This window comes from Meleagris gallopavo, chromosome 1 (genome assembly GCF_000146605.3).
Source record: "Meleagris gallopavo isolate NT-WF06-2002-E0010 breed Aviagen turkey brand Nicholas breeding stock chromosome 1, Turkey_5.1, whole genome shotgun sequence".
NCBI classification, from domain to species: Eukaryota; Metazoa; Chordata; class Aves; order Galliformes; family Phasianidae; genus Meleagris; species Meleagris gallopavo.
The window spans coordinates 15,706,147-15,731,697 of NC_015011.2; the positions used below are offsets into that span (position 1 = coordinate 15,706,147).

The window sequence follows — 25,551 nt, forward strand, 5'->3', positions numbered from 1 at the left end:
TTTTTCAGAGACTAAATAGTGGGAAAAAAAATATTTAACCTATATGAAACATACATTTTGATGATGCAGAAGCAGTGTTCCAGTTTGAGAATTTGACTCTGCTTGACAGGTTTTCACTGTCTGAATCAATCTCCCAGAATCTTTTTACTCATTTTAAAATAACTGAGATAGATATAATTCCATATGCACTGAATAAAATTGAACAGCAAATCTCTCACATGAGCTTGTATCTCAGAGCACTTTGCAAAGATAAATAATACAGTTTCAAAGATAAATAGCAATGAATTTCAGAGGGAAAAAGAAGAGAACCGTTGCCCTTTGGTATAAATTTAATCTTAAGAAGGAAAATACTTTATACACTATTGTATTATATTGAGGGAAGTATGAGGAAGAGACTGCTACAAGCAGAAAAAGCACATTGTATAGATATCATTTGTATATATAAGCTGAGGAAATGAAAACACAAGATTGTGAATAATATGTATGCTGTTGCCTATTATCAGTTAAATTCACACATATGGAGTATTGTTCCAGTTGCACATTTCAAGTCAAAGTTTCAAAACATTGGGTTTCATTATTACATTCTGATTTTCCACTGATGTATCTGTGCTTATTTATATCGCAGTTTAACATTTTTACCAGTGTAACTGAGGAATGAGCTGCCCCATTGCCCTTTGAGGATAAACTATCAATCCTGCTCCAAATGGATCACAGATAAACTGGTCTGTGGAAAACAAAGTCATCTTCCATACAAATATTGGAGAACAATAATTACGTGTACTCATGTAAAGTAGATGAATCAGAGGTTTGGATCACTTTGAAAACCGCCGTGTGAAGTTCACATCTGTCTGTAGTTTGCATATCAATTTTTCATTGAATTTCTCCTTTTTCCTCCTGAGATCAAAAGAAGCGTATGTCCTTTTATGTGTTTTACTGAGGAAAGACATTGATATCTCATGTCACATCAGCTGTTAGGAAGTGCACTGTGCTGTTCCTCTTGCATTTGAATGAAAATGTCAATTTCAAACAATTTCACAGAGAAAAAGAAAAGAGCAAGAGGATGAAAAGTACAGAATTCCTCATTTGAAGAATGAATGACTCTAACTGAAACATATGAAAGAAAAAAATGCATATTGTTTTGGAATAGACTATTTCTAAAAAAAAATTATATTGGTTTTGACAGGGTGATATTTATCACTACAGAGCATCCAAAGGAGTGACGAAAAAAAAAAAAAAGAGAGAAAATTAGACTGACTGGCATTCCAGCGCTGCTGTGTGATTTAGGAACTAGTTTTCTGCTCCACTGCTCAGTTCCCAGAGCAAAATTCCTCCAGAAAAGTAAAAGATGATAGTTCCATTAAAGAAAAGCTTTGTCATATTACTCATGAAATAGGATATTTCCCTCCTATACACAAGGCTAAATTCAGCTCATCTGACTCTTCTTCCACTCCCATTGTCAGCAAGGACACATGAGGAAAGACAGTGCTGGCTGGCTAGTGGGGTTTTATTGGTGGTTAGACATTTTGCACAGTTTGTATTATTCCACTGTATTATTTTATAAATACACTTTATAAATACATTTTCTTTATGATGCAAAATTTCTATTTTCCTTTACTTGGTTTCCAAACTGTGATTCGTCATGGATGTTATGTCAGCTAGTTGAGAGAACTTTCTCAATATTCTTGCTCTGTTTGTTATCAAAAGTAACAAACCTCTAGCCATTGGCTAGAGTATTTATGTAATCTATGGTATCTACGTAACAGATATAAAGCCTAGAAGGGTACACAAAAACTTGAATGAGAAATATTTTTTGTTCCTCTGTGGTGTACAGCACTTTCCTCCACACTGTTGAGTTCACAGAGGATTGTGGCAAAGGAGTGTCTTCTGCTGTGACCTGGTTTACTTTTAGTTTTTATGTGTCGTGGAGTGTAGGTAGTCTAACATCACTGTCTATTGCAATCTATTTACCTTTTTTCTAATTCCCTTCTCCATCATACTTATGGGAAGTGAGCAAACAGCTGTGTGGTGAGCTGCCTGCTGGGTTAAACCACAGCAATGGGGAAGCCGTAGGCCACCATGAGGCCTCCTTTTCTATTCTCCAGGCTGAACAAAGCAAATGACTTCAGCCACTCCTCATATGTCTTCCCCTCTAGACCCTCTACCATAGCCCTCTTTTGGATTTCTGTAACAGTTTTATGTCTTTCTTATACTGTGTTGCCCAAAATTGCCTGCAGTACTCAAGGTGAGACTGCACCAGCACAGAGCAGAGCAGTACAATCCCTTCCCTCAACCAGCTAGCAATATTGTCAGGCAGCAAAGAAAAATTTTGCTAAACCTATTTGTATTTTGAGTTCCTCTCTGTTATCGTGTCATTAAACTGCAAGACTGAGGAATGCATTCTTCTCCAATTTTTACTTTCAAAACTTTGTTAACAATACAAATTGCTGGGAGAAGGGATCATAGGATCATAGAATGGCTTAGGTTGGAAATGACCTTAAAGATTATTGAGCTACAACACCCCTGCCATGGGCAAACTTGTTTCTTTGTCAGTTCTTTACTCTGTACTACTGAGGGCAACATATCTATAGCTTTATCTCAAACACAAACTTTGGGGTTATTTTTGCAAGTTCAGCTTCATCTCAGAAGCTGATATGACTACCATTATATCCATCCTAAAGGGATGTCCCAGAGTAGTTTGAAATTCTATGTAATCACCAGCAATAAAGTAATACTTTTATAAGGTTATCATGGTAAAAGAAGCAGAATAAATTAGTTCTTGAGATTTACAGTCAGCATGCAGAGTAATGATTTGCTAAACACAGAAAGATTTTTAAAAATCACGGAAGACAATAACAGATGACAAGAAGCAGATAGATTAGAATAAGGAAGATGAAAAATATGATAAAATATGGCAGAAAGTATTATGGCTTCTTAAATCAAAGAGGTCACTAGCGTCACTTACATCCAACTTAACGTTTACATAGTAATTGTAAGCCCGAAGAATGCCCGTCCATATTTGATGTTTTTTTAATTTCTTTCTGTAGTAGTCTGATGACGGTTTCTTCTCTCTTTCCTTTGGATACTTTAAACCTAAAATGAGCATAATTTTATAAACATACTACAGTGACCAAAAATACACAGAGGGCTAGATGGAATTATTCCTTTCCACTTCCAATACTTTATTTTCTTGTTTCTTAAAGAGTGTAGAATTTGGTGTAGGTCAGGCCTAGCTTGGCTATTTTCCCCAATTCCTTCCATCAAGGAAAACACAAAACAAACAAACAAACAAACAAATAAATAAATTTACTACCAGTCTAAATTTTTATCTACCAAAATACTGAAGTTGACCTTCCTTTACATCTACTAACACAGTTCCTAGGTAACATGTTAATACAACTGATGATGAAAATATCTAGGAAGAAAAAAAATAGCATTTTATCACAGTATTAAAATCATTTTTTCTTTTCCAAGTGTAAATTTTATGAGATTAGTAGCTGAGTTCTATAGGTTGTAAATACTTTTTCAAAAACAAGCCTTAGGTCTTCCTAAAGTGTTCATCAATCTGATATGTAAACAAATATATTCTTTTTATGTAGACAAAGATAGTAAAAGAAGACACTTTTTTCAGTAAAGTGCAGTTTTAGTTGACATAGGATTTATTCATCAGCATTATAGCTAACATCCAAAAATAATTCTGTAAAATGTTACAGATCTTTTAATGAATGTGTTATTAATAGCTGTTCCCCAAAACTGGTGACCATCTGTGATCAATTCACCATCTGTGACTGCTATATGAATTTGGGAGGGGAGAATAATAGTGGTATTGGACTGAATTTACAATATAAATTAATAGCCAACTAGACCTACTGTAGATGATTAATTTGTCTTTGATTATAGCTACACACTGAGCTAGAGAAAATGATATGCTTTGATTTGTTGCCACAATATGGGTTTGGGGAATGTACATGGGAAGTTGAAAACAAAATTAAATTACATTTATTGAAATCTGAAACATGCAAAAGTTGATGGTATTGAGATGAAGATGATGAAAAGAGATTAAATGGCACTTGAAAACTGAATGTTTTTCTAAAGATCCATTACAAATGTAGATTATTCTGATTTGCTGAGATCACCTTAAGGTTAGCAGAAAAAGAGGTTGTCAGCTCTCTAAAAACTTTTAGACTTTCTTGACAAAGAAACTAGGAAAACTGCTATTTTATTGCTAATTAAAATTATTCATATTTACTTCTTATTTGAGTGAAATAGCATTTATTTAAGAAGAAATTCCATTTTAATTAATAATAGTTAATGCTTGGTAAAGTGCTGTGCTTGCCTGTGGAGGCGGAAGTGACAAGTTGGTTAATATTCTTTTTATTTCATTACTTAAAGATCACTGAAGTGTTTTTGTATTTTTCTCTCAGCAAGGCTGCATTCTATAATAGCTGATGTGATTATTCCTCTGTACATGTATAGACCCATCTTTTATGCTTAACTATGGCAAAGTACATAAGAAGCTATTGGGAAGACAGGGTACAATCTCAGAATCATTAAAATGTAATGTTTCATTGTATTTATATTGAAAAGGAGCCTAAATTTACTCCAAAACCTTTCACAAGCACTAGTAATGTAGAGGGCATTGTAGCTTGCATCTAACTAGTTGTGTGTAACTAGCCTGCTTTCCTAGCTGATGGAGAGAGTAGAGAGCTCCAAAAAGTATCTCATCAGTATATGATATGTAGTTTTCTTAGAGAAGCATTAATCACCCTCTTATTATTAACTGTGGGGAGTTTTGTACACCTGGTGTGAAGTAGATTATTGTATTTTTATGTTGCTTAAATTTTGATGTTGTAATGTATAGCAATGGAGTTAAGGAAAAACAGGAAGGGACTGGACTATCTGTTGTACCAAGTAGGATGGCACTAGAAAGTTCTTCTTTGGTGTCTGGATTTTATTTCAAGTTGTAACTGATCAGTATGCACTCAGAATCTTATTCAGAGATTTCTATTACATTGTACAATTATATGTTTATATATAGACATAAATATTTATGTATGTACATTTATAATTATACATATAAATTATTTCAGTTTTTTCAATTATTTTATAAATTATTTTCAATTATTTCAAAGTGTTAAGTAAAAGGAAGGTGCATAGATCTGCATACACTAACCTCATCCTAACACGTATACATATAGTGTATATGTTTACGTATGTCAAGATAAAAAAAAGTAACTTTTAAATTACAGTCTTAATTCCATTTCAAGAATATAACATATATTTTTCAGTGTCAGGTTAAACAAGGCCCTAGTGAGTGTCTCCCTTATTTTGCATTAGACTGCTCATCTTGATCTTCAACAGGCTATAAGAATTTATATGATCCTGTTTCCTGAAGCTTATTTGAGGACACCACACGCTTCCTCTCTGTTACAGAAAGTATGTGGCTAAGATACAAAGCCATAACAAGAATAAGGTTTTAAATTCCTTGTGATCTATTGGCAATCAAGCCTCCAGAATAGTGATTGAGTCTTGTTTCTTCTGTTACAGACAAAAGGTTCTTCAAGCATCACTCCATCTGGCACTCAGAAGAAGGTGAAGAGGACTCTGCCCAACCCACCTCCAGAGGAAGCAACAGCAGGAACTCAGTCACCATATACTTCTGTGGGATCAGTTTCACGCAGACGGATTTGTAGGACCACCACTATGGCCAGAGCCAAAATTCTTCAGGATATAGACAGAGAATTGGATCTGGTTGAACGGGAATCAGCCAAGCTTAGGAAGAAGCAAGCAGAGCTAGATGAGGAGGAAAAAGAAATAGATGCCAAACTGAGGTACTTGGAAATGGGCATTAATAGGAGGAAAGAAGCCTTATTAAAAGAAAGAGAAAAGAGAGAACGTGCCTATCTCCAAGGAGTAGCGGAAGAACGTGATTATATGTCAGACAGTGAAGTTAATAATACCAGGTCAACCAGAATAGAAACTCAACACGGCTTGGAAAGACCACGTACTGCACCCCAGACAGAATTTAATCAGTTTATGCCACCACAGACCCAGCCCGAGACACAGTTTGCCCCTGCTACAAGCCCATATGCTCAGTATCAATATTCATCTCCTGCTCTGCCTACGCAAGCACCAACTCAGTTCACACAGCAGTCACATTACCAACAACAGCAGCCTTTGTATCACCAGCAGGTTTCCCCCTATCAGACCCAGACAGCTTTCCAAACAGGAGCTACTATGTCCTTTACTCCACAGGCTCAACCTCCACCAACTCAACAGCCATCCTATCAACTCTCATCACAGATGATGGTGATACAGCCAAAGCCAAGACAAACTCCATTATATTTGGAGCCTAAGATAACAACAAACTATGATGTGATTCGCAATCAACCTCTCATGATAGCACCAGTTTCAACTGACAATAATTATGCAGTATCCCAGCTGGGCAGTAAGTACACTACCTTGGACTTAAGGATGGGATTAGATGAGAGAAACAGCATAGCAAGCAGCCCTATATCAAGCATATCTGCAGATTCATTCTATGCAGATATAGACCACCACCATACACCCCGAAATTATGTGCTGATTGATGATATAGGTGAGCTTACGAAAGGAACAGGAACACTTGGTTCTGGTTTTAGCCTCCATGAAAAAGATCTAACCAAAACAGATCGACTGCTTCGCACAACTGAGGCCAGGAGAGCACAAGAAGTATCAGACTTCCTAGCACCACTGCAGACTTCTTCTAGGTTACATTCCTATGTTAAAGCTGATGAAGACCCAATGGAGGACCCTTATGAGCTCAAACTTCTGAAACACCAGATAAAGCAGGAGTTCCGTAGAGGTGCAGAAAGTCTTGATCACTTGGCTGGCCTATCACAGTATTACCACCCGGAGGGCAGCTTCAGGCACTTTCCCAAGTCTGAGAAATATAGCATAGGTAGGCTTACCCTTGAGAAACAGGCTGCTAAGCAGCTTCCAGCAGCCCTCCTTTACCAGAAGCAGTCAAAACACAAGAAAGCTTTGATAGATCCCAAACTAACAAAGTTTTCACCTATCCAAGAAAGTAGAGACCTTGAGCCTGACTATTCAACCTACATGACTTCATCAAGCACGTCATCACTTGGGGGAATTACTACTAGGGCAAGGCTTCTTCAGGATGATATAACTTTTGGCCTTAGAAAAAACATCACTGACCAACAAAAATACATGGGGGCACCACTAACTTCATCCATTGGTGCAGGCCTTGGGGCTGCACTAGGTCCAACAATGAGATCCACATTACAAGATGAAGCAGACAAGTCTTATAGCAGTGGTAGTAGATCTAGACCCTCATCCCGACCCTCCTCAGTATATGGGCTTGATTTGTCTTTGAAAAGGGATTCTTCCAGTTCTTCTTTAAGACTAAAAGCCCAAGAAGCTGAACCCCTAGATGTTTCATTTAGCCATGCAGCACCTTCTGGAAGAACTAAACCCACCAGTCTACCTATTAGCCAAAGCAGGGGAAGGATCCCGATTGTAGCACAGAACTCAGAGGAAGAAAGCCCGCTAAGTCCCGTTGGCCAACCAATGGGAATGGCAAGAGCAGCAGCTGGACCCTTGCCACCAATATCTGCAGATACCAGGGACCAGTTTGGATCAAGCCATTCATTACCTGAGGTCCAGCAACATATGAGGGAGGAGTCACGGACTCGAGGCTATGATCGAGATATAGCCTTCATCATGGATGACTTCCAGCATGCCATGTCAGACAGTGAAGGTAAATTAGGCCTCAGACTGGTATCTTACTATCACAACACAAACCCTCATTTCTATGCATGTGTCTAATTTTTGTTATACTGCAAAGACTCATTCTTTATGTTCCTTGGTGCATCTTCTATGTAACTACTTTTTTTTTTTTTGAGTTTTTTGGATGTTGTTGGTTTTGTTTTACTTTATATTTTTTATTTTACCCTAACAGCAGTTTCTGGATGGTGTTATGCTACTCTGGCATGCTCGCTGTATTGTTGATTTGCATTCCTTTTGGTTTTGCTTGTGCATTTTCCTTTTCTCTTGTTGTTATCTACTTTTCTAATGATAGTATGTAGAATACTCTGTGTACAATGTGTGCCCTACCACCAGTCTTTATGTGGAGTCTTCTCTGGTGACTGTGGATCATTGAACTTATTTGCAATAGTTTTTGTTGGGATTTGGACACAATCTCCTAAATCCCCTATAAAAGCCTCTAGTGATTTTATTTGCATGAAATTTCATTGTAGAATTCAAGAACCAATAATTCCATCTCCTGATGCACCACTTTAGATCTACGTTTACATTGAAATAGTATGTTCATTAAGTACATATTGTATGTTAGAACCATACAGAGCTTAACATGGTAGCAAAATAACATTCTACATATGGTTTGTCGAAAGCATCCTCTCCTGTGGATCTCCATGCATTCAGACTTGTGATGATGTAAGATAATTTGTTATTTGGATGGTGCAAGACAATCACATCTTTCAATAAACTTTCATAAAGTATTTTACTTCTACTGATGGAGTATGCAGTGTAGCTGGTTTTCTATGCACCACATACAATATGTCTGCCAAATAAGCACAAGAGTTTATCTCACTTAGGTTCATGGAAGGAACCTTTCTGATGTATTATAAATGGTGCAATTAAAAATGTTTCTTCTAAGTAAGTACAGCAGAGTGTTACAGCTGATGTTAAGTAATGAATAATTGCAAACTATGTACCTCTTTTGTTTTAGTCAGTTCAGATTTAATATATTCTAAATTGTTTAAAGATCATAAAGCCAGACTGAAAGAAAATGAAATTAATATGTTCAAAATTGTATGCGCTCCCTTAACTTTTTCTTATGTGTATTTACTGCACAATAAAAGAGACTTTGCATGCGCTATATTGTCTGTAAATGGCAATGATTGTCTATAAAGACAGATTTGCATGATTATGAAGTACTATGGTTTATTTTTCAGGTTTATACTAACCTCGCTATTCCTAGTTGCATTATTGCCTTTTTACATAAACTGGATCTTTCATAAACATTAGAAAAATGAAATCTATTTGCCTTCCTGGTACCACAATATATTGTAGTGTTTGGTTCTGTAAATTGCCTCCTCATGAAGTCTGTGTTTCAGAGGAGGTTCAAGTCTGCCACCTTTGTTTTTTTGTTTTTTGTTTTTTATTTTTTATTTTATCACAAATTTCAGTATTCTCACTGTTCTTAGCACACACAGTTCTATAATTAAACCAAAAGTCAGCTAAAAGGAAGCCCCCAAGATGCAATTTAGATAGTTGTTATCATGTCTCAACTAAATTTGTGACCATTAAGGATCATTACAGGGTCACATTGTGCAACACATAGGGCTTTCCTCCTGAAAAATAAGAATAATCAAACTGGACTGCAAAAACTGGATTTGGTGCTTTTTTACCTCATATAAACAGATCATAGGGAATTGTTTTTCTGCAATATAGTGCATTATATATTTGTACAAGGCATACATGTTAGGTTGAATCTGTTTTGGTTTTAACTTAACCTCTGATTAGTTAGACACTGTCAGAAGCATTCTATCATGATTTTTACTAGATTAACATATATATCTGAATATCAGGGTTTCCCATTTTAGCAATATGTTTCTAATTTTTCACAAGGTTTTTTTTTCTTCCCAGAGAAATTCTTGTTGCAGCATTTTATGTTAAGTCTTGAGAAATTAAAACACATTATGATATTATTTTCAAATATGCTGTCTAAAAACAAGCAGTTTAAATTGCAAATAATTCCTGTAACTTGAATGTAAGATACAAAATGTTCCAGAAAATGTATTACAGTTCTTCAAAAAGTTGTGGACTTCCTTTCTCAGGACTGCACTTCTCTCTGTAGTGCCCTGTGCTTGACTTGATGTTCATTTTTTTAGAAGTCATATTCTATAGCAAATATAGAAAATACAGGACTGCAAGGCCAAACCTTCTGTTTTTCACTACATAACTTTAATAAACTGCATCTACATAGCTTTAGTACATCTTAAGTTTTGGCACTTAAGTAGTACCTGCACTGGGATTCCAAGCTTCAAACAGGATAAAAAATTGGTTTTAGTATCAAAAAAACACAGCATCCAGATATCCTCATTGAAAATAGTGTTCTGTTCTGTTTCAGTCTCCCAGCATTATGAGAGAGCAAGTAGTTATTTATTAACCCCAAAGATGCCACAGTTTTAAACTACAAGGTATGCTGAAGATGCTAATTTTCAAGAACACTGAAGCTAGTGCTTAATTGGATGAAGATAAATAGGCCCTGTTGATCAGTTAAGGAGAGAGAAATTGTTCTTCTTCTTATCTCAAGGATTATTTTTTCTCTTTTATATACTGCTTTGTTAATTCTACAACATCAATGATTGCTACAACACAACTGACCTTTTGAATTTTTTCACCCATGGAATACAGAGTGATTTCATCTGTAAATGGTTAAGATCAGGGATTTCTCTGGAGAACTTTCTCAGATTCCACTGCCTGGAGTCCAGTCTCATCTTTTAAAGCTGTTTCACTAACAGCACAGAACCTTATTGACTCCAGCAGGAATTCTTACAAGTGGAGCAGTCTGAGTGCATATTGTTAGCTTAGAACAAGAGTGTGTCCTCTAAAACCACCAGTGTTTGTCTTCACTAAGGCCATCAAAAAACGTGTTAGCTGTTCTCAGGCTTCCACCTGAAACAAATCTCAACCAATCAAGCCCAAAATAACGTGTGTATGTACATATGAGCGTGTGTGTCTATATATACATCCATGTTTTTAAAAAAATCATACAAAATACACACATTTATCTCATTTTGAGAAGAAAGGTTGATCAGAACTGAACATAAAAGTTCTATGTATGTGCTAGCTTTTCTGTGGAATAAATCCAGCAGAAGGAATTTCAAGCGAGATGGGAGGAGAAAAAAAAAATTTTTCTGCTCACCTGCTGATACGGATTGCCATAGTCAGCATTATTGTCTGGGATCAGAAAATTTCATTAGGTTTTTAATACAAGCCCCAGTAAGAAGTTCTGTCAGGATTGACAGACGATATGTGTATTAGATTGTCATGGTTTACGGGGAGCAGTTATTCAGTAACTAGTTACTCACCATCCAATATCTACTTCAATAATGTTTATATTTAATGCATATATGCTGATCTATAGGATAATTTTTAAACCTTTTGTAATAGATCAAATTTGTGCACAGTGAAGCAGGAAGAGACTGCATAACAGATAAACAAAGATTAAGAGTCTTTTCGCAAGACCTACTATAATATGGGATGGTTGTTTTTGCCACAAATAAGACATACAGAATAGTACTTTTAAAAAATTGTGCATACATTCTCCTATTATTGGAATAATTGAGAGAAATAGTCGAGAAAAAGTATGACTTTGTTTTTCCATTCAATTTTTTTTCCAATCATTTGCTAAACTAAGTCGGTTATGTTTAACATCTAAATAGGTAGAACATGCACACTACCATTTTGCACTTTACATTCTGTGTTATGGTACAATTGCATTCACTCCTGTTACTATGGCAACAACTGACCTTATTTTAGGTTTGCATTTTCTAGAATTTTTACTGAAACATACTGTTTTTCTTCTTAATTTTCAAATTCTTTATTATTACAACATAACATTCAAACTTTCTTTGGATTATATTTAGCTATGTATTGTTTTGGTTTACACTGATGGGCCATGTAGATGGAAATCTGAATTTCATTTAGCAGAAATGTTACTGAACACGTAGGAGCTCATTCTAATCTTAGTGGAGTGAAAGCCATGTTGGTTGACTCAAGAGTCAGTAGGCATAAATCAGTGTATTTGCAAAACTGATTTCATTGAAACTGTGTTATTTCATCCAAAGCAAGTATCTAATACAACACATTTTATACCAGTTTAAAACTATTGCAAATATAAAAACTGAGTGATTTATTGCATGAAGAACAACTCTAGCTAACTTTCCAGACACAAAAAAGGTTCTTACTGAAAAATCAGGGGATGAAATTCAAAATGATAACACCTGAAAAATTTCTGTTTAGAATTAAAAAGATAATAAATTTCTTTTACTTTGCATCTTCTTTGATATGGAATGACATGATTTAATAAAGCAGGCTCAGTTTTCATGGAACTAGTTTTAGACGATGTCCAAATTGAAAAAGTTCGGTTTAGGAAGTTAGTTTGTGAAGTAGCTGAAGATGGGTTTTCAGGTTTTCAGGTTTTTGTGGATTTTTTTTGGTGTGGGGTTGTTGTTTTTTTTTAATTTGACTCTTTTTTCATTAAACATTTTGGAAATACGTGGTATCTACAGTGTATTTCTGAGCTATTAGAAGGGAAGAAATGGCTACAGCACTCAGCAGTAGATTTCTTCTGATATTTAATATCCGTAGTTTCAACCTAAATAGAATCTTCTCACTTTGCTTTATCACTTACAGCTAAATTATGCCTTGATTCAATGTCTGAAGTCTCACTTGTTACTTTGCTTTAGCTGCATGGCCAATTAACAACCACTATGCATGTTTGCTATGCACAATGCACATTATTGCCCTTTGCCCGGCACTGGAACAGAACATTTTACCTGTCCTTGGTTTTCAAAGCCTATCATCTGCGTCGTGAAGAAACAGATTGGTTTGACAAGCCCAGGGAATCTCGTTTGGAGAATGGACATGGCCTCGACAGAAGGCTGCCCGAGAAGTTGTCCCACTCTCGACCACCAAGTCAACACCAAGATCAAATAAGCTGCCAAGTAAGCCATTCCTTTAGTTTGATAAATGTTTGAAAATTTAATCACCATAGTGTTCAACAGTGGAAGGGCTGCAGGATTAATCAAATTCCAGTAATTCAGTTGACGTGCTATTGAACCTGTATTTGTCATCAATACTTAATGATAGCATTAAAACAGCATTTCTCTGCATTTAAGTATTAATTTTACATGTTGTCTTTGACTTTCTGAAACGTATCTATAAGGAATTAAACTATAAACAGAACTATAAATACAGCAGGTATTGCTATAAAGAAAATCCATGGTTGGTCTGATTTTATCTTACCACATTTATTCCATTCAAATTCAACCTCCTTATAGTTGTCTAAAGAAAATATCTGCTTTTGTCCCATTGACATTAGCTTGCACTTTAGTTGGTCAGTGTAATTCCATTCTGTGATCAAGTATAAAATAAATCAGCAAGAATGAATCGATCTAATAATTAGAATATCTCATTTATTATAGTGAAAAGAAAAATACTATACTGTTTTTCAAATTTGATGATTTGAAATCCAGTTCAACTTAGTAAACCACCAAATAGCCTCTTGGTATTGAGTTTATAAATTTCATTTGATATCTTTAAGTTCTTCACTTGATTATTTCAGCTGTCATTTTTACTGACCAACTGTGATTACATTGTTTTCCAAAAGATGTAGTGGAAGCAAGAGAAAGTATGGCATGGCCAATTTATTCTCCTTAAGAACTCAGTGTGCTATGTTTATTCCTCGATACCACCCGAGCAGACTATCCTACTCTCACCTACTCTAATGCAGCGATAGGAACTATTTTGGCTGGTGAGCATAATTGACAATAGAATGTAGGTTTCATGAGAATTCTAAGTTTTATGAAGTAAGATTTCAAATATCTTACAAAACAAGCTGGTTTTTTTTTTTTGCCTATCTTTACTTTAGGATATTCACAGATTTATACAGCCTAAGTTGTACTAAGAGTCCTTCTTGCTGAGAAAGAAGGCTTTAGAAGATAATCTTTACAAGATAATCTTTACAAGATAATCTTTACAATGAATCTATTCATATAGAACCAGCTTAATTGCAGGATAAATGATGTTTTCATTTTCATAGCTCTTAATGTCAATGGTAACAAAAACAAAACATGCTAGAACACACTCATCCTCATGAAAATATCATTGTTCTCAACATACACAATAGTATTTGACCACTTCAACATCATGACATAAAATTAAAAATTTGCTTTAGTAATCACGTTGGTCCAAGAAGAGAACTGCTGATAAGCTGACAGGGACATGTTCAGTAAGATGTACTTAATTTTTACAGATCCTTGCTTTGCCCTTGGAAATTGTTCAAGATTTTTTTACTCATCAAGAAGATCTAATCTTTGTTTAAATAGTGCTGCACTAGGACTGCTTCAAGGACTTTGATCAAAGTTTTCAGGCAGGAGATCTTAAGGCAGCTGAGAGTTTCTCAAATTATTTCAACAAAGAGTTCTCCTCTCTAAAGCTACTGTACAATCCCCATGTTTATATGGAAATAGAGATGGTGCATTTAAAATCTTGCCAAAGGCATTTTTAAAAGTTTTTCTAGTTGTAAATGGGAGAGTGAGAATGTTCTGAATAGTTCTTTGTGCTGCTTTTACTATTATAAGTTCTGTGCACAAAAATGTAAAGCTGCTGAAGAAGAAAAGCAGTGTACAAGAAAGAGCAGTTCCCCCTTCATCTCTTACAGTCCAGGTTAGCTATAGCACTTAACAATGCAAAATTATTTCACCATGTCTACAGAAGTGAGAAATGCCAGTTCTCACCAATTCAGTATCATCTGCATTGTCAAAATGTTGCTCAAAAATTGTGTATGTTAAGTATCTGTGAACATTGGGGACAATAAATGAAACTGATTTTCATACAAATACAGATACGAAATTATTTTAAGACAAGATAAGAAATGTCAGAGTCATTTTAAATGTTTCATTCCTTAGCTCCACATTGAATTTTGAATTCATTGCCCCATGCTCTCTCTACTGTATCCACAAGACCAATTCTGCGCAGAGATGTCAAGCCTCATTTTGTGGAGCTCCAAATGACAAACTGTTTCTCATCCTGACCATATGAACACGTCCAGCTTCACCTGAAGCCGTCCAGGCTGCAGAAGCATTCTGGAAATCAGTTAGAATGACTCTCAGTTAACACAGTAATTAAGTCATTGCATCTCTCTTAACATTCCACACAGAGCACAAACCAACTGAAGAAGGAAGTATTTCCATGAACAGCATGAATCTCTTCATCAGAACAATCAAAGTTTCAAAACACACTGTAAATTTGCTAAATTTGCTATTTGTATTTTCTTTTTTTTTAAAAAAAAAAGCTTTGCTGACTGCAGTCATATTTGTATTTGAGAAGATTTTGTTTCACATGTGAAACTCCAATTTTCTTACTAGATGAAATCAGAATTGCTCAATTATGTCCCACAGAGCTTGTACACTTAAAGGTAATAAATAAAGCACATTCCCTTGCTTTTGAAGCATGTATGCAGTAGAGTGACAAGCCTGAACTTCCAAGTTTCTATGGATTTCTTATAACCTAGGAATTAAGCTCACATATACTGTATTACTAATATTAAAATATATTTGTTTCTATAGCAACTTCTTTAACTCCACATACTATTTTTAAATCACATTCAATTGCAGTGCAGTGTACTGCCTTAATTGCTGTTTCCCAGTGCAATGATTCTGAACTGCTTACCTGAGGAGAGTAAACATGGTTTAAACGTAATAAATATGTAATCTATTGCAGATTTCTCACTCATCCCTGTTGACCCCAACAGTACACTTGGTTACTGCCAGTTGACCAGGGACTTCTTTTAATCCCCAGATATCACAGCTTTTTGTAATTAATTTTTGTGAAAGTTATTTGTATATCCTGAAATAATATGACTGTTTTCAACAGGCTGTGAAGGAACAGTATGAGGATGTGCCAGGGGAAGAAGGGGTCATGAAAAAAGATGCACAGTGAGATTACATCAACAGGAGATAAGTAGCTTCTTAATGGAGGGAGTTAAATACAGATCTTCCAGTGATTGCATCTTATCTTTTAAGCCCTAAATGATTAATAAACTCATAATAATGCCAGTGTATTGTCATCACTTCATTTTGGCAAGAGTTTTCTGAGCACAAAAATAAATGTAGGGTTCAATAGATTTAATCTTTGAAATATCATTCTCCTATGTCTCATCTTGGTCCTTAGAACTGTACCGTTTCCTTGAAATAACACGTAACACATGCAATTTTAGGGTATTAAATAATATTCTATTTAAGTAAGCTGAAAAATTCCATTTAAGAATGATGAAAAATGGGTCATGAGGTAAGCAATGGTGTCAAAATGAGAATGTTTATGAAAGAGATCCAGAAGACTACATGTAAACTTCTTTGCCAGATTTTACAAATCCAGAATACTTAGTTTTGATAGTTTTCCAACTCTCAAGGAGATTGTACTGAATTTCTAGAAAACTACTTTCTCTATTTCAGGCTTTGGGGAGTCACATTTTTATTTTTGTCTTTTTTTTTCATATTCTCTGGAAATAATGAAGAAATAGGAGTGTAATTGTTGCAATATCGAATGTGTTACTTGTTTGCTGCCACCTCATTGTAAGTTTAGATAGAAGTTAGCAGGCAGTTGTTCATTTTTCAGTCATCCAACTCTATTATTCTCACTGAATGTCAGAATGGCTTCTGTATCAAAATTCAGAGTGCAATACTGACCTCCACGAAGAAGCAAGCATCACTCTCTTTTCATTTCATTCATGTACAGGAACCTTGCATTTGTTACCATTTTTCCCAGATATTTCTGCAAAATACCTGATCATCAGAGATCTGTCAGTACAGAGATCTTTCCACTACTGGGATTTCCAGAGAACTTGATATTCTTGCTCTACGCAGAGGAAATGCAAAAGCTCAAAGAAACATGATTGCCTCAGCTATAGGATTTCCTGGTTCTGGCTGTCACCAGACTTCTGTACTCGTGCAATTGCCTGTGGTATTCAGAAATTAGGACTGATACTCTCTAACTCATCAATCTGAGTATCCTCCATCCCTTTAAGACTGGATTTCATAAAGGACTACCCCCACACTAAGGATTGAGATTCTGCTTATCAGATTGTCTCAGATTTTGGTGGAAGAAGAGTGCAGCACTATTTAAAAGCAGGACTTTCAGTGGCTGTGTTGACTTGCTTCAAAGCCCAGGTCATACTTTATAGATGTTGTTACAGACTTTGCATGGAATACCAAAATACATTTAATGCACTTTAGTTCTACGTAAATAAAGCACTAAGGAAATTTATTCTTCTTAAGTGTGCTCATTACCTGATAGAATTAACTTCTGTAAAGCTTCCAAGAATTTCTTTATCAGACAAAAAGTACAAAGACAATGAGGGGAAAATAGAGTATATATTTAAATTAATTTTCTATAACAGTGGTAGAAAACCTCAGCACAATTATCTGCTCTTCATTCAATTTCTCAGAAGAGCTTAATGCTGAGTGATAACATCAAACATGACCAAAGCTAAAATTCCTGGAGGAAATGCTTTATACTCCAGTTTTCATTTAGTTCACTGGGATGGAACCCTCAAGGGCTCTAAGTAATGTGCTGAAAAATATGATGCGAGTCCTGTGTTGGCTCAAACGGGATGCTTGGGGGAAAGATATGCTGGAGAGTTTAAATGTACTGTAATCAGAGGATGATAATGTTATCAGTGCTGACTGACTCACTGCTTGAGTGTACTGGGTGTTCCTGGAATGGTGAGGAAAGGATCTCCATGGCAATAACCAATGGCATAATGCTGTGGGTTTTGTAGTGAAGGGTCAAGTCACCTTAAGCCCTGTGACCTAAATCTAGGCTTGGAGACTTTCACCTCCTACACTCCTGCTCCCTTGAGTTATTGTGTGATTGCAGTAGGGGCCCTCTCTGTCTTCATGGTGATAATTGGGGGACAAGTCAACAAGTAGGCCCCAGGATATACATTCAGGTACCACCTTTAGAAACCACCTTTAGAAAAAGTAAAAAATGTGAACAGATGCAAACACAAAGCGACTTGTGTTCTGCAGGGTTTTGAATATCATACATTTCAGATAAATATGGGCATTAATGGTTAAATTAAAACCATCAAAACCAACATAATTGTTATTCCTTGCATACTCGGTTTACATCAACTCCTGTTCTTTCATATGTATTCTCCTGCCATTTTCAGACACAAAACCATTCTGAAGGCAAGTGCCTAATGTCATGTTCAATTTAAGTACTGATTCCCACCAACAATAAAAAATAATATGCTACCCTGAATGCTAATAAACGTTAATGCTTTTGTTCATAACTTTATGAATCACTAAGATTTACACTTATCATAAAATTCTGGAAGTGAAAGTAATGAGAAAGTAATATACTAAAGTAGGAGACAGTCTATATTTTCTAATTTATTTGTCAGTGAATTTTATACAATATGCTGTTGCATATTCTTGGATTATTTTTTATTCAGAAAGCAATTCTGCTAAGAAAGACAAGATAGAGCAATACTGAATAAAGAAATTGTAAGTTGAAGTTTATGAGCTGCAGTGCTCCTCAGTTAAATTTGAATTGCTTCCACCAAGATGGATCCCAACTAAGTTTATGCTCTAGTATCTTCATACTGCTTCTCTTGAACTTTATTACTTTGTATTACTTCTTATTTGCTGAATTAAAAATAAAATTAGATACATTTATTTTAAAGATTTTTTACAATTTTATGGAAGCTACACATGATAAATGCATCATCATTTTTACTGTTAAACTACACTTGCTGATTTTAATAACTGGGAAAACAATGTCCCTATCCATTTATATGCATGTACAATTCATAGCACTGTGCACACTTTTACTGGCATTAAACCCTCTATTCTGGCAGAATTCCAGGGTAAGTCATAAAGTCTGCCTGATCTCTGTTCTGATTTACTCTGCAGTACTTGTCCTTTACCAGATTTCTCTTTCGTCTGAGGTAAATTATGGCTGAAACTACAGTATGCTATGAGAGGGTTTCTTCCTTCTAGATGCAGTGCCATCCTCTAAAAAAGAGACTGAATTTTGACAAATGATGTATGAACTCCTGCTCACTGTGGGACTAAGCTAAGCAAGTCACTTAACTTCTCTGTTTCCACTCCTGTCACTTCTATATGCTATCCATTAACATCATAAGCTCTCCAGGGCAGAGACTGAGTTTGAAGTGCTTAGTTCAGGAGGAGCTCAATCCCTTTAAATGCTACTTAAACATAAATAATAGTAATAACCACCTGGCAGCAAGCTGCTGATACATTCAGACATCCATGTGTTCATACTGATTGACATTGTCCCACCAGCTCCCGAATTCCACTGCTGGTCCCATTTCATTGATACCCAGCCACGAGCAGCCCCAGGCAGCCCTGCTCCCATCGCTCAGCCAGGGTACAGAGCTCACATTCGGCAGAGATGCTGGATTCTTCTATGCTCCTGAAAGACAAAAACTGCAGACAAAAACAGTGTGTGATGGATGTGAGTTGTGTGAGTAGTAAAACACTCTGCAAAGGTGTTTTGGTGTGAATACACTGCGATATCTCTGATAGATTGGCTGATACATGCTGCTTGGCCCCTTCTGTGCTCACCTCATAGGGCAGGTGGAGTCATCGTAGCTGGCTTTTGAACACACATTGCAGAGATGCATTGGTTTCATCTATGACATTTTGTAGTATTAGCCCAAGTGAACACCACTCATGATTATATAAACAGTAGTCTTGGAAGTTTTAGGTCAGGCCTTTTAAAAGGCTTTTAAGATTTGATGAGAAAGTACATTAGTTCATTTGTCTTTGATGAAACTAGAGCAGTAACTTATGGCTGTTTGCACATTCTCTGCCATTTGGTTTAGGTCCATATGAACAGTATTTTATAACAATTACAGAGATTGTATGTCTTCTTATTCTCCTCTCAAATATTGTTTGAACAAAGGATTAATGCTAAGAAAAACTACAGATGACAGAAATCACCTTCCAGTCATTAGGAAATAAAAAGAGAACTATGGCCACAATGCAATTGGATCTCAGTTTATTTGGAAGCAAATATTGATTCCCCTGCAGAAGGATTTTCTGATCTGACAAACATATCATGAAATTCAATGGATGTTTGAGTCACGGAGTTGTGATATTTCCCTGGATGAAATAAGTTCATTTGCTTGTTTCTGTTTTAACTGTCTAAAATTATTGTTATGATTGATGTTATGTTATCTCTTAATGACATGCATATTTGTGTTCCTCAGATAAATGGGAAGCCCCTGCAGTACCTTTTCCCTCATGCAAGACTCAAACTACTGAGAGACCCAAAGGATCACACAGTTTCAGGTAAACAGCAACAACCCTCTATGAGACATTAATTGATTAGCATGATTCATGAAAAGCATTTCCCTATTAAAATCTTTTCCAGGTTCATATGCAGCAGGAGATTCAGTGGTCATCTTACATTTTGCTATTTGGTTGTAATGGAAAGCAGCAGTGCAAAAAAAAAAGGTCACAACATCTGTCTGAGATACTTAAGCTATGTAGACATTAAGAGCAGAGGGAAAATCTGTTATAATGTACATATCAGCAGTCTGCTTTGCAATTGCTTTTTATATAACTGTATTCTTTGCAGGAAAAGCTTCGGTAATATTCAACAGGGGAATCAGAAAAATATATAGGCTTATGTAGGTATTCAGCAGGAAATGAACTGAGAATTTTATTCTTTCTGTAGAGCTACTGGGACTCTTCTACAGAAGAGGTTATCGGAACAATAAGATTCCATTTTTCTGTGATATCTTCACGTAGGGAAATTTTTCTCAGGACTTCAGATTTTTTCTCTTTTGCATAACTCATGCAAATGTTCACATGAGATTCTGCTTGAATAGGAGAAGAAAGTGGCAGAAGTTATGTCCATTCCCCTCCCAGCTGTGATCAGGATTGCAGTCTGACCTTTTTAGGTATCAGGTTACAAACCACTGCCAGTTACAGATGTTGCAAGGGTAAGATCTGTCTGATGGAGCTTTTGGAATTGCACTCTTTTCGCATCTAGTATTGACAAAAAATTCAGAGGTTTTTCGATATGTCATTTGTCTCCTTCAGAGGTACGTGCTTTTAAGTGGGTTTGCTGTGGAACCATCAGCCTTTCTTTCCATTTGAAGAATTGCAGTAGTGTGTGTCAAACCCTGTTTCTGTGCAGAAGTAATTACCGACTGCCAGCTTTGGTGTTCCCTTGAGCATTAACTAGAAAGTGGCATGAACTCACTTGAATTGCTAAATATTGTTTACACAAGGTTTCTGGCAGTAAAATCTTGATCACTCCCACTTCCCACATCTATCTCATAGTTAGGGTGTTACATGAATTTTCTGTATATATTATCAGACATTTTCTTATTAGTCAGTGTAACACCCACTGATGATTTCGGAATACATCAGGACACTTCTGCCCACGCAGCACCATTTGAAAGCAGCATCCAGCTCCTCACTTCTGTCAGCCTTCCCTGCCTGTGGCCTTGTAGCCAACAGGAGTATCCTTGTGAAGAATTTTTGCCTTGGGGAGCGATGAGTCATGCTGTGATCCAAGCTGCTCTCTTATGAGAACAAGTGGAATGACAGCCACACAACCTTGTGTAGTTCATGGTTTAATGTTGCTGAAGATCTGAGTCTCCTGTGTCAAATTACTTACACTTAAAATGTTCCAAATTCTCCACTAGCTGTGCTGCTGGCAACCATGCATTTATCAGGGGAAATACCTTGTAAGTGACGATTGGACAACCAAGGTGTAGATATTGGTTTCCCACTTATTAATGCTCTGCTCAGCATGAGTTCACACAGGATTGAATATTGCTTCAAGGTTCCATAGCCCGTGCTGGAGCTCGCTTCTGTAGCTGTGCTGTATTGTATTGCTATGCCAGCTGCTGTCATACTTTTGGTTTGTGATCCAGATAAATCCTTGAAGTCCTGCAGACACATGCTTCTGTGTGGAGTGCATACAGATTTCCCTACAAGTATTAGAATGCTGAGATGCAGATTCTGCTGAGGAGTGAAAGGGTGAAACAAGGTAGCAGTAGGGAGGAACTGAACAAGAAGAGATTGTCATGTTTCTCACTCATTGTATGTGTTTTAGGTACTGTAACTTCTTGACTTCACAACTCGCTCCTTCTCTCCCTCTCAGAGCCCGAGAATTAAAACAGAAAAGCTCTTTACCTGTGCATTGTTTTCTGCTGAGCCTTAAACTTTAAAAGTGGGCTCTCCCAGAGCTGCACATGTGGTTTTTATTTGGTTTAAAAATTCAACTTTGATTAACTGGTATCATCTAACTTCTAGAAAGTCTCATTAGCCAGACAGTGAGGCAGACTTGGAAATCTGTTACAAAACAGAAATTTCTTAAAATAATGGTAAATTAAACAACATATATTCTAATTCCTCCACAGCTTCTTCATTTAATCAGCTAGACACCAGTAAAGATTTGTATATTAATCTAGATGCTGTTTGGGTGGCTGGCTGGTTGGATTCTTTCTTTTTTTCTTGGTTTCTTCCCTCTCTCTTGTTCTCTTCCAACCCTTTCTTCATCCCCCTTTCCTCTCCTCTTCCTCTTCCTTTCTCCCCTTCACCCTCTTTCCTGTCGAAAGCACCAACTGAGGTGTTGAATCATTTTTTATCTCTTCGCCATATACTTGTTGCATATGGACAGGAAAAGTGTACGTTAGAAAAAAAAAACAAACTTGATAATGCCCAAGGCTGGACCTGGATCTCCCCAGAGGACAGCCAGGCAGTGTGAGTCTCTGTCCAAATATCCTTACAGCTGCCTTGGATAAGACTCTCTGAATGGTTGAGTTGCTGAACTCTTGTCCAGGACTTGTGTTCAGGTCCTGTGTGCCCACAGCATGGTGAGCATCATGCATTGGCTCTGATTGTCTGACAGTATGCACAGAGCATCGTCTGTTCTAGCTGTGCACAAAAGACTGTCATACGTGGTCTTTTCAACACAAGCAAGAATAGTTTCTGCTGATCATTTAAGTGGTGTACATGCAGTTTGGTCAGCTTAACAGGAGGAACAGCCCGGAGAGATTCCCAAAACTGCCAGGTTCTCCATGGGGAAAATAGATCAACATTCAAGTACACAAATAGTGTATCTTAAGTAATGTGTGCTGGGTAAGCACGGGCACAGCATGAGTGTATACCAGCTATACCACAGCTACAAGTATAGGACAAAACAAATTTCATCCTTCTATTACCATCAATAATTTGAATTCCATCCTGACCTCAGATATCTCCAGGAATGGGTCTCTCTGGAGGCAGCCTGTTCCAGTGCCTCAGCACCCTTATCATTAAAAATCTTTTTCTTATATCCAACCTAATATCTCACCACATGCTTACTGTAGTGGAGCTTACTGTCCGATAAGGGTTTCAGAAATTGTCTCAATATAAATATCAATAGTAAGAATAATCCCAATTCCTATAAAATTCAGTCTCTCTCATTACGTATTCTGTGCACATGAATTCTATTTATTTGCTTTCTTGCTTAATGAATGATACAGATGCCTTTGGTGTCTCTTATGTAACCTGGCATAATTTTGCACACTGAAACATTTATCATAAATTTTAGCATATAAATGAGTTGTTTAAGAATGAAAAATTGTGATGGCAAGAGAACAGTAGATCTGAGTGAAAAATAAAAGTATACTTGCTAGCCTTCCTCTCTTTGGAGGGTTCTTATTTCTCCAGCATATGCCATCATCTAAAACTCACAACTCTTCTGTTTAAGGTACGCCTGTCCCTTCCTCAGGCAACACTGATGGATAGGAAGGAAACGCCAAGGATTTTCTCTGCAAAGACAAATAGTTTGCAACAAATTAAAAAAAAAAAAAAAAAAAGAATTGAACAATCATGGTTCTGGTGAGCTGTCAAAGCAAGGATGTCAGTGATCACTGAATGATAAGGTATCAGTACTTTACACTCCAGAAACTCACTGTTTGTTTTCACTGAGATTCCCTTGTTTCCTTTGGATCTTTTATCATTACCAGAATAAGCAGTATTTTATTCTGCTGACATTTCTTCTTCTGGTTTTCAACACTTCATAGTAGTATTTGAAGAAGGCAAGGGAGGGCATGCCTGCTGATGCCATTTAAATGTGGCCAGACTCTTTGGAAATGTTGCAAGGAAAAAAAATACATTCTGTTCTTCCCAATGAGGTAGATGAATCTCAATAGGTCTTTACAAGGAGTGAATGAAAATCAAAATAATTCTTGCAGGTTTGTCTCACTGGGGACTCAATCACAATTACTATCCCCTTTCCAAATATGGGATGTCTTGTGCTTCTAAAAAGCAAAACGTACCTGTGGGCAGGCAGGCTGTCTGTGTTCTGGAACATCCTCTTCAATTCTGATGAGAAAAAAAGCAGAGAAGCGAAACAGAAAAAGCTGTGAACTTTATAGTAGAGAGAAAAAAAAAAAGGAGAGAGAGAGAATTGGACTGTGTGCAGAAGATTGTGTCCCTAATCTTCACTCTAGCACTGATGTCAGTGAAACAGCTAATAGGATGACAGGGTACCTGCAAGGCTGCAAACACGTCAGAGATGCCTCATACTCTCATAAGTTTTATTAATTCTTGTACCCAGCACCACATTTCTTAAGCATGTCAACTCATGGGACGCTTATTCAGAGAGAAAGAGGAGAAGAATTAGAAGTGTTTTTCTGTATCAAATAAACACAGCTACAGTCTCTGAACAAATTACCCAATATGTCTAGACTTCTTTCACCTGAAAGTTCTTACAGCAAAATACTGACGTGCAATGAATATATGATGTTTAATCAAGGAAAAAAAAACAAAAAACATATTACATAGAGTCATAGGCCATACTGAATATGGCATAGTAATCATGGACTTAGGGTAAAAGTGTAAAAGTTGTCTCTTGTCCTCAGACTCTTTTCACAGATGATTGCTTATCCTTTTTCTATGCTTTAGCATTGTGAAGAATTAAGATAATAATTTGCATTAAAATATCCTCTTCCAGCACTCATTTGTCACTGGGGAAGGATCTAATCTGTAATTAATGACCATAATTCCCTCAAGCACTCTCTCCTTATCAGAGATGTGGCACAAAAGCTAAAATCAGTAAACAGAAAGAGACAAAGCTGTTACAGCCAGGCTACCATATATTCCATGTTTATGTTCCTTTTACCTGAACAAACATTATTTGAAATGCACTACTGTGTGTGTGTTTAAAATGATTCCTGTGAAATCTCTTTGGCAGCTCCATTTGTTTACACATTTTTCAGTGTATGAATACCTATTTAAGAAAGTTTAGGGAGATCACAAGAGAGGGGAAGGTGGCAGGATACCTGTGTGGATGAGCAAGGAGCTCATGCGCAAGCTCAAAGAAAAGAAGAAGGTCCATGAAATGTGGAAAAAGGGTCTGACCACTTGGGAAGAATATAGGAATGTAGTCAGGGCCTGCAGGAATGCAACGAGGAAGGCTAAAGCCCGCCTGGAATTGAATCTGGCTAAAGTGATAAAGGATAATAAAAAAGGCTTCTTCAAGTATGTTAACAGCAAAAGGAAAACTAGAGAGAATGTGGGCCCCTTACTAAGTGAGGGGGGGGTTCTGGTAACGGGGGATGCTGAGAAGGCAGAGATACTGAATGCCTTCTTTACTTCCGTCTTCAGTGAAAAGGCTCTCCCGCAGGAATCCCACACCCTGGACGTTAGTGAGAGGGTCTGGGGAATGGGAGACTTCCTTAGTCAGGAAAGAGGACGTGCGTGAGCA

The 25,551-nt window shown here is 36.7% G+C and overlaps 1 protein-coding gene across 1 annotated transcript in view; it reads left to right on the top strand.

The window, feature by feature from the left end:
- The first annotated feature begins 5,543 nt into the window (after positions 1 to 5,543).
- LOC104909211 (protein piccolo-like) overlaps positions 5,544 to 25,551 on the top strand; it is a 121,309-nt gene continuing 101,301 nt past the window's right edge. The window contains 3 exon segments of the mRNA XM_031552121.1: positions 5,544 to 7,756; positions 12,604 to 12,752; positions 20,048 to 20,129. Coding sequence (XP_031407981.1) covers positions 5,701 to 7,756; positions 12,604 to 12,752; positions 20,048 to 20,129 — 2,287 coding nt within the window. The 5' untranslated portion in view covers positions 5,544 to 5,700.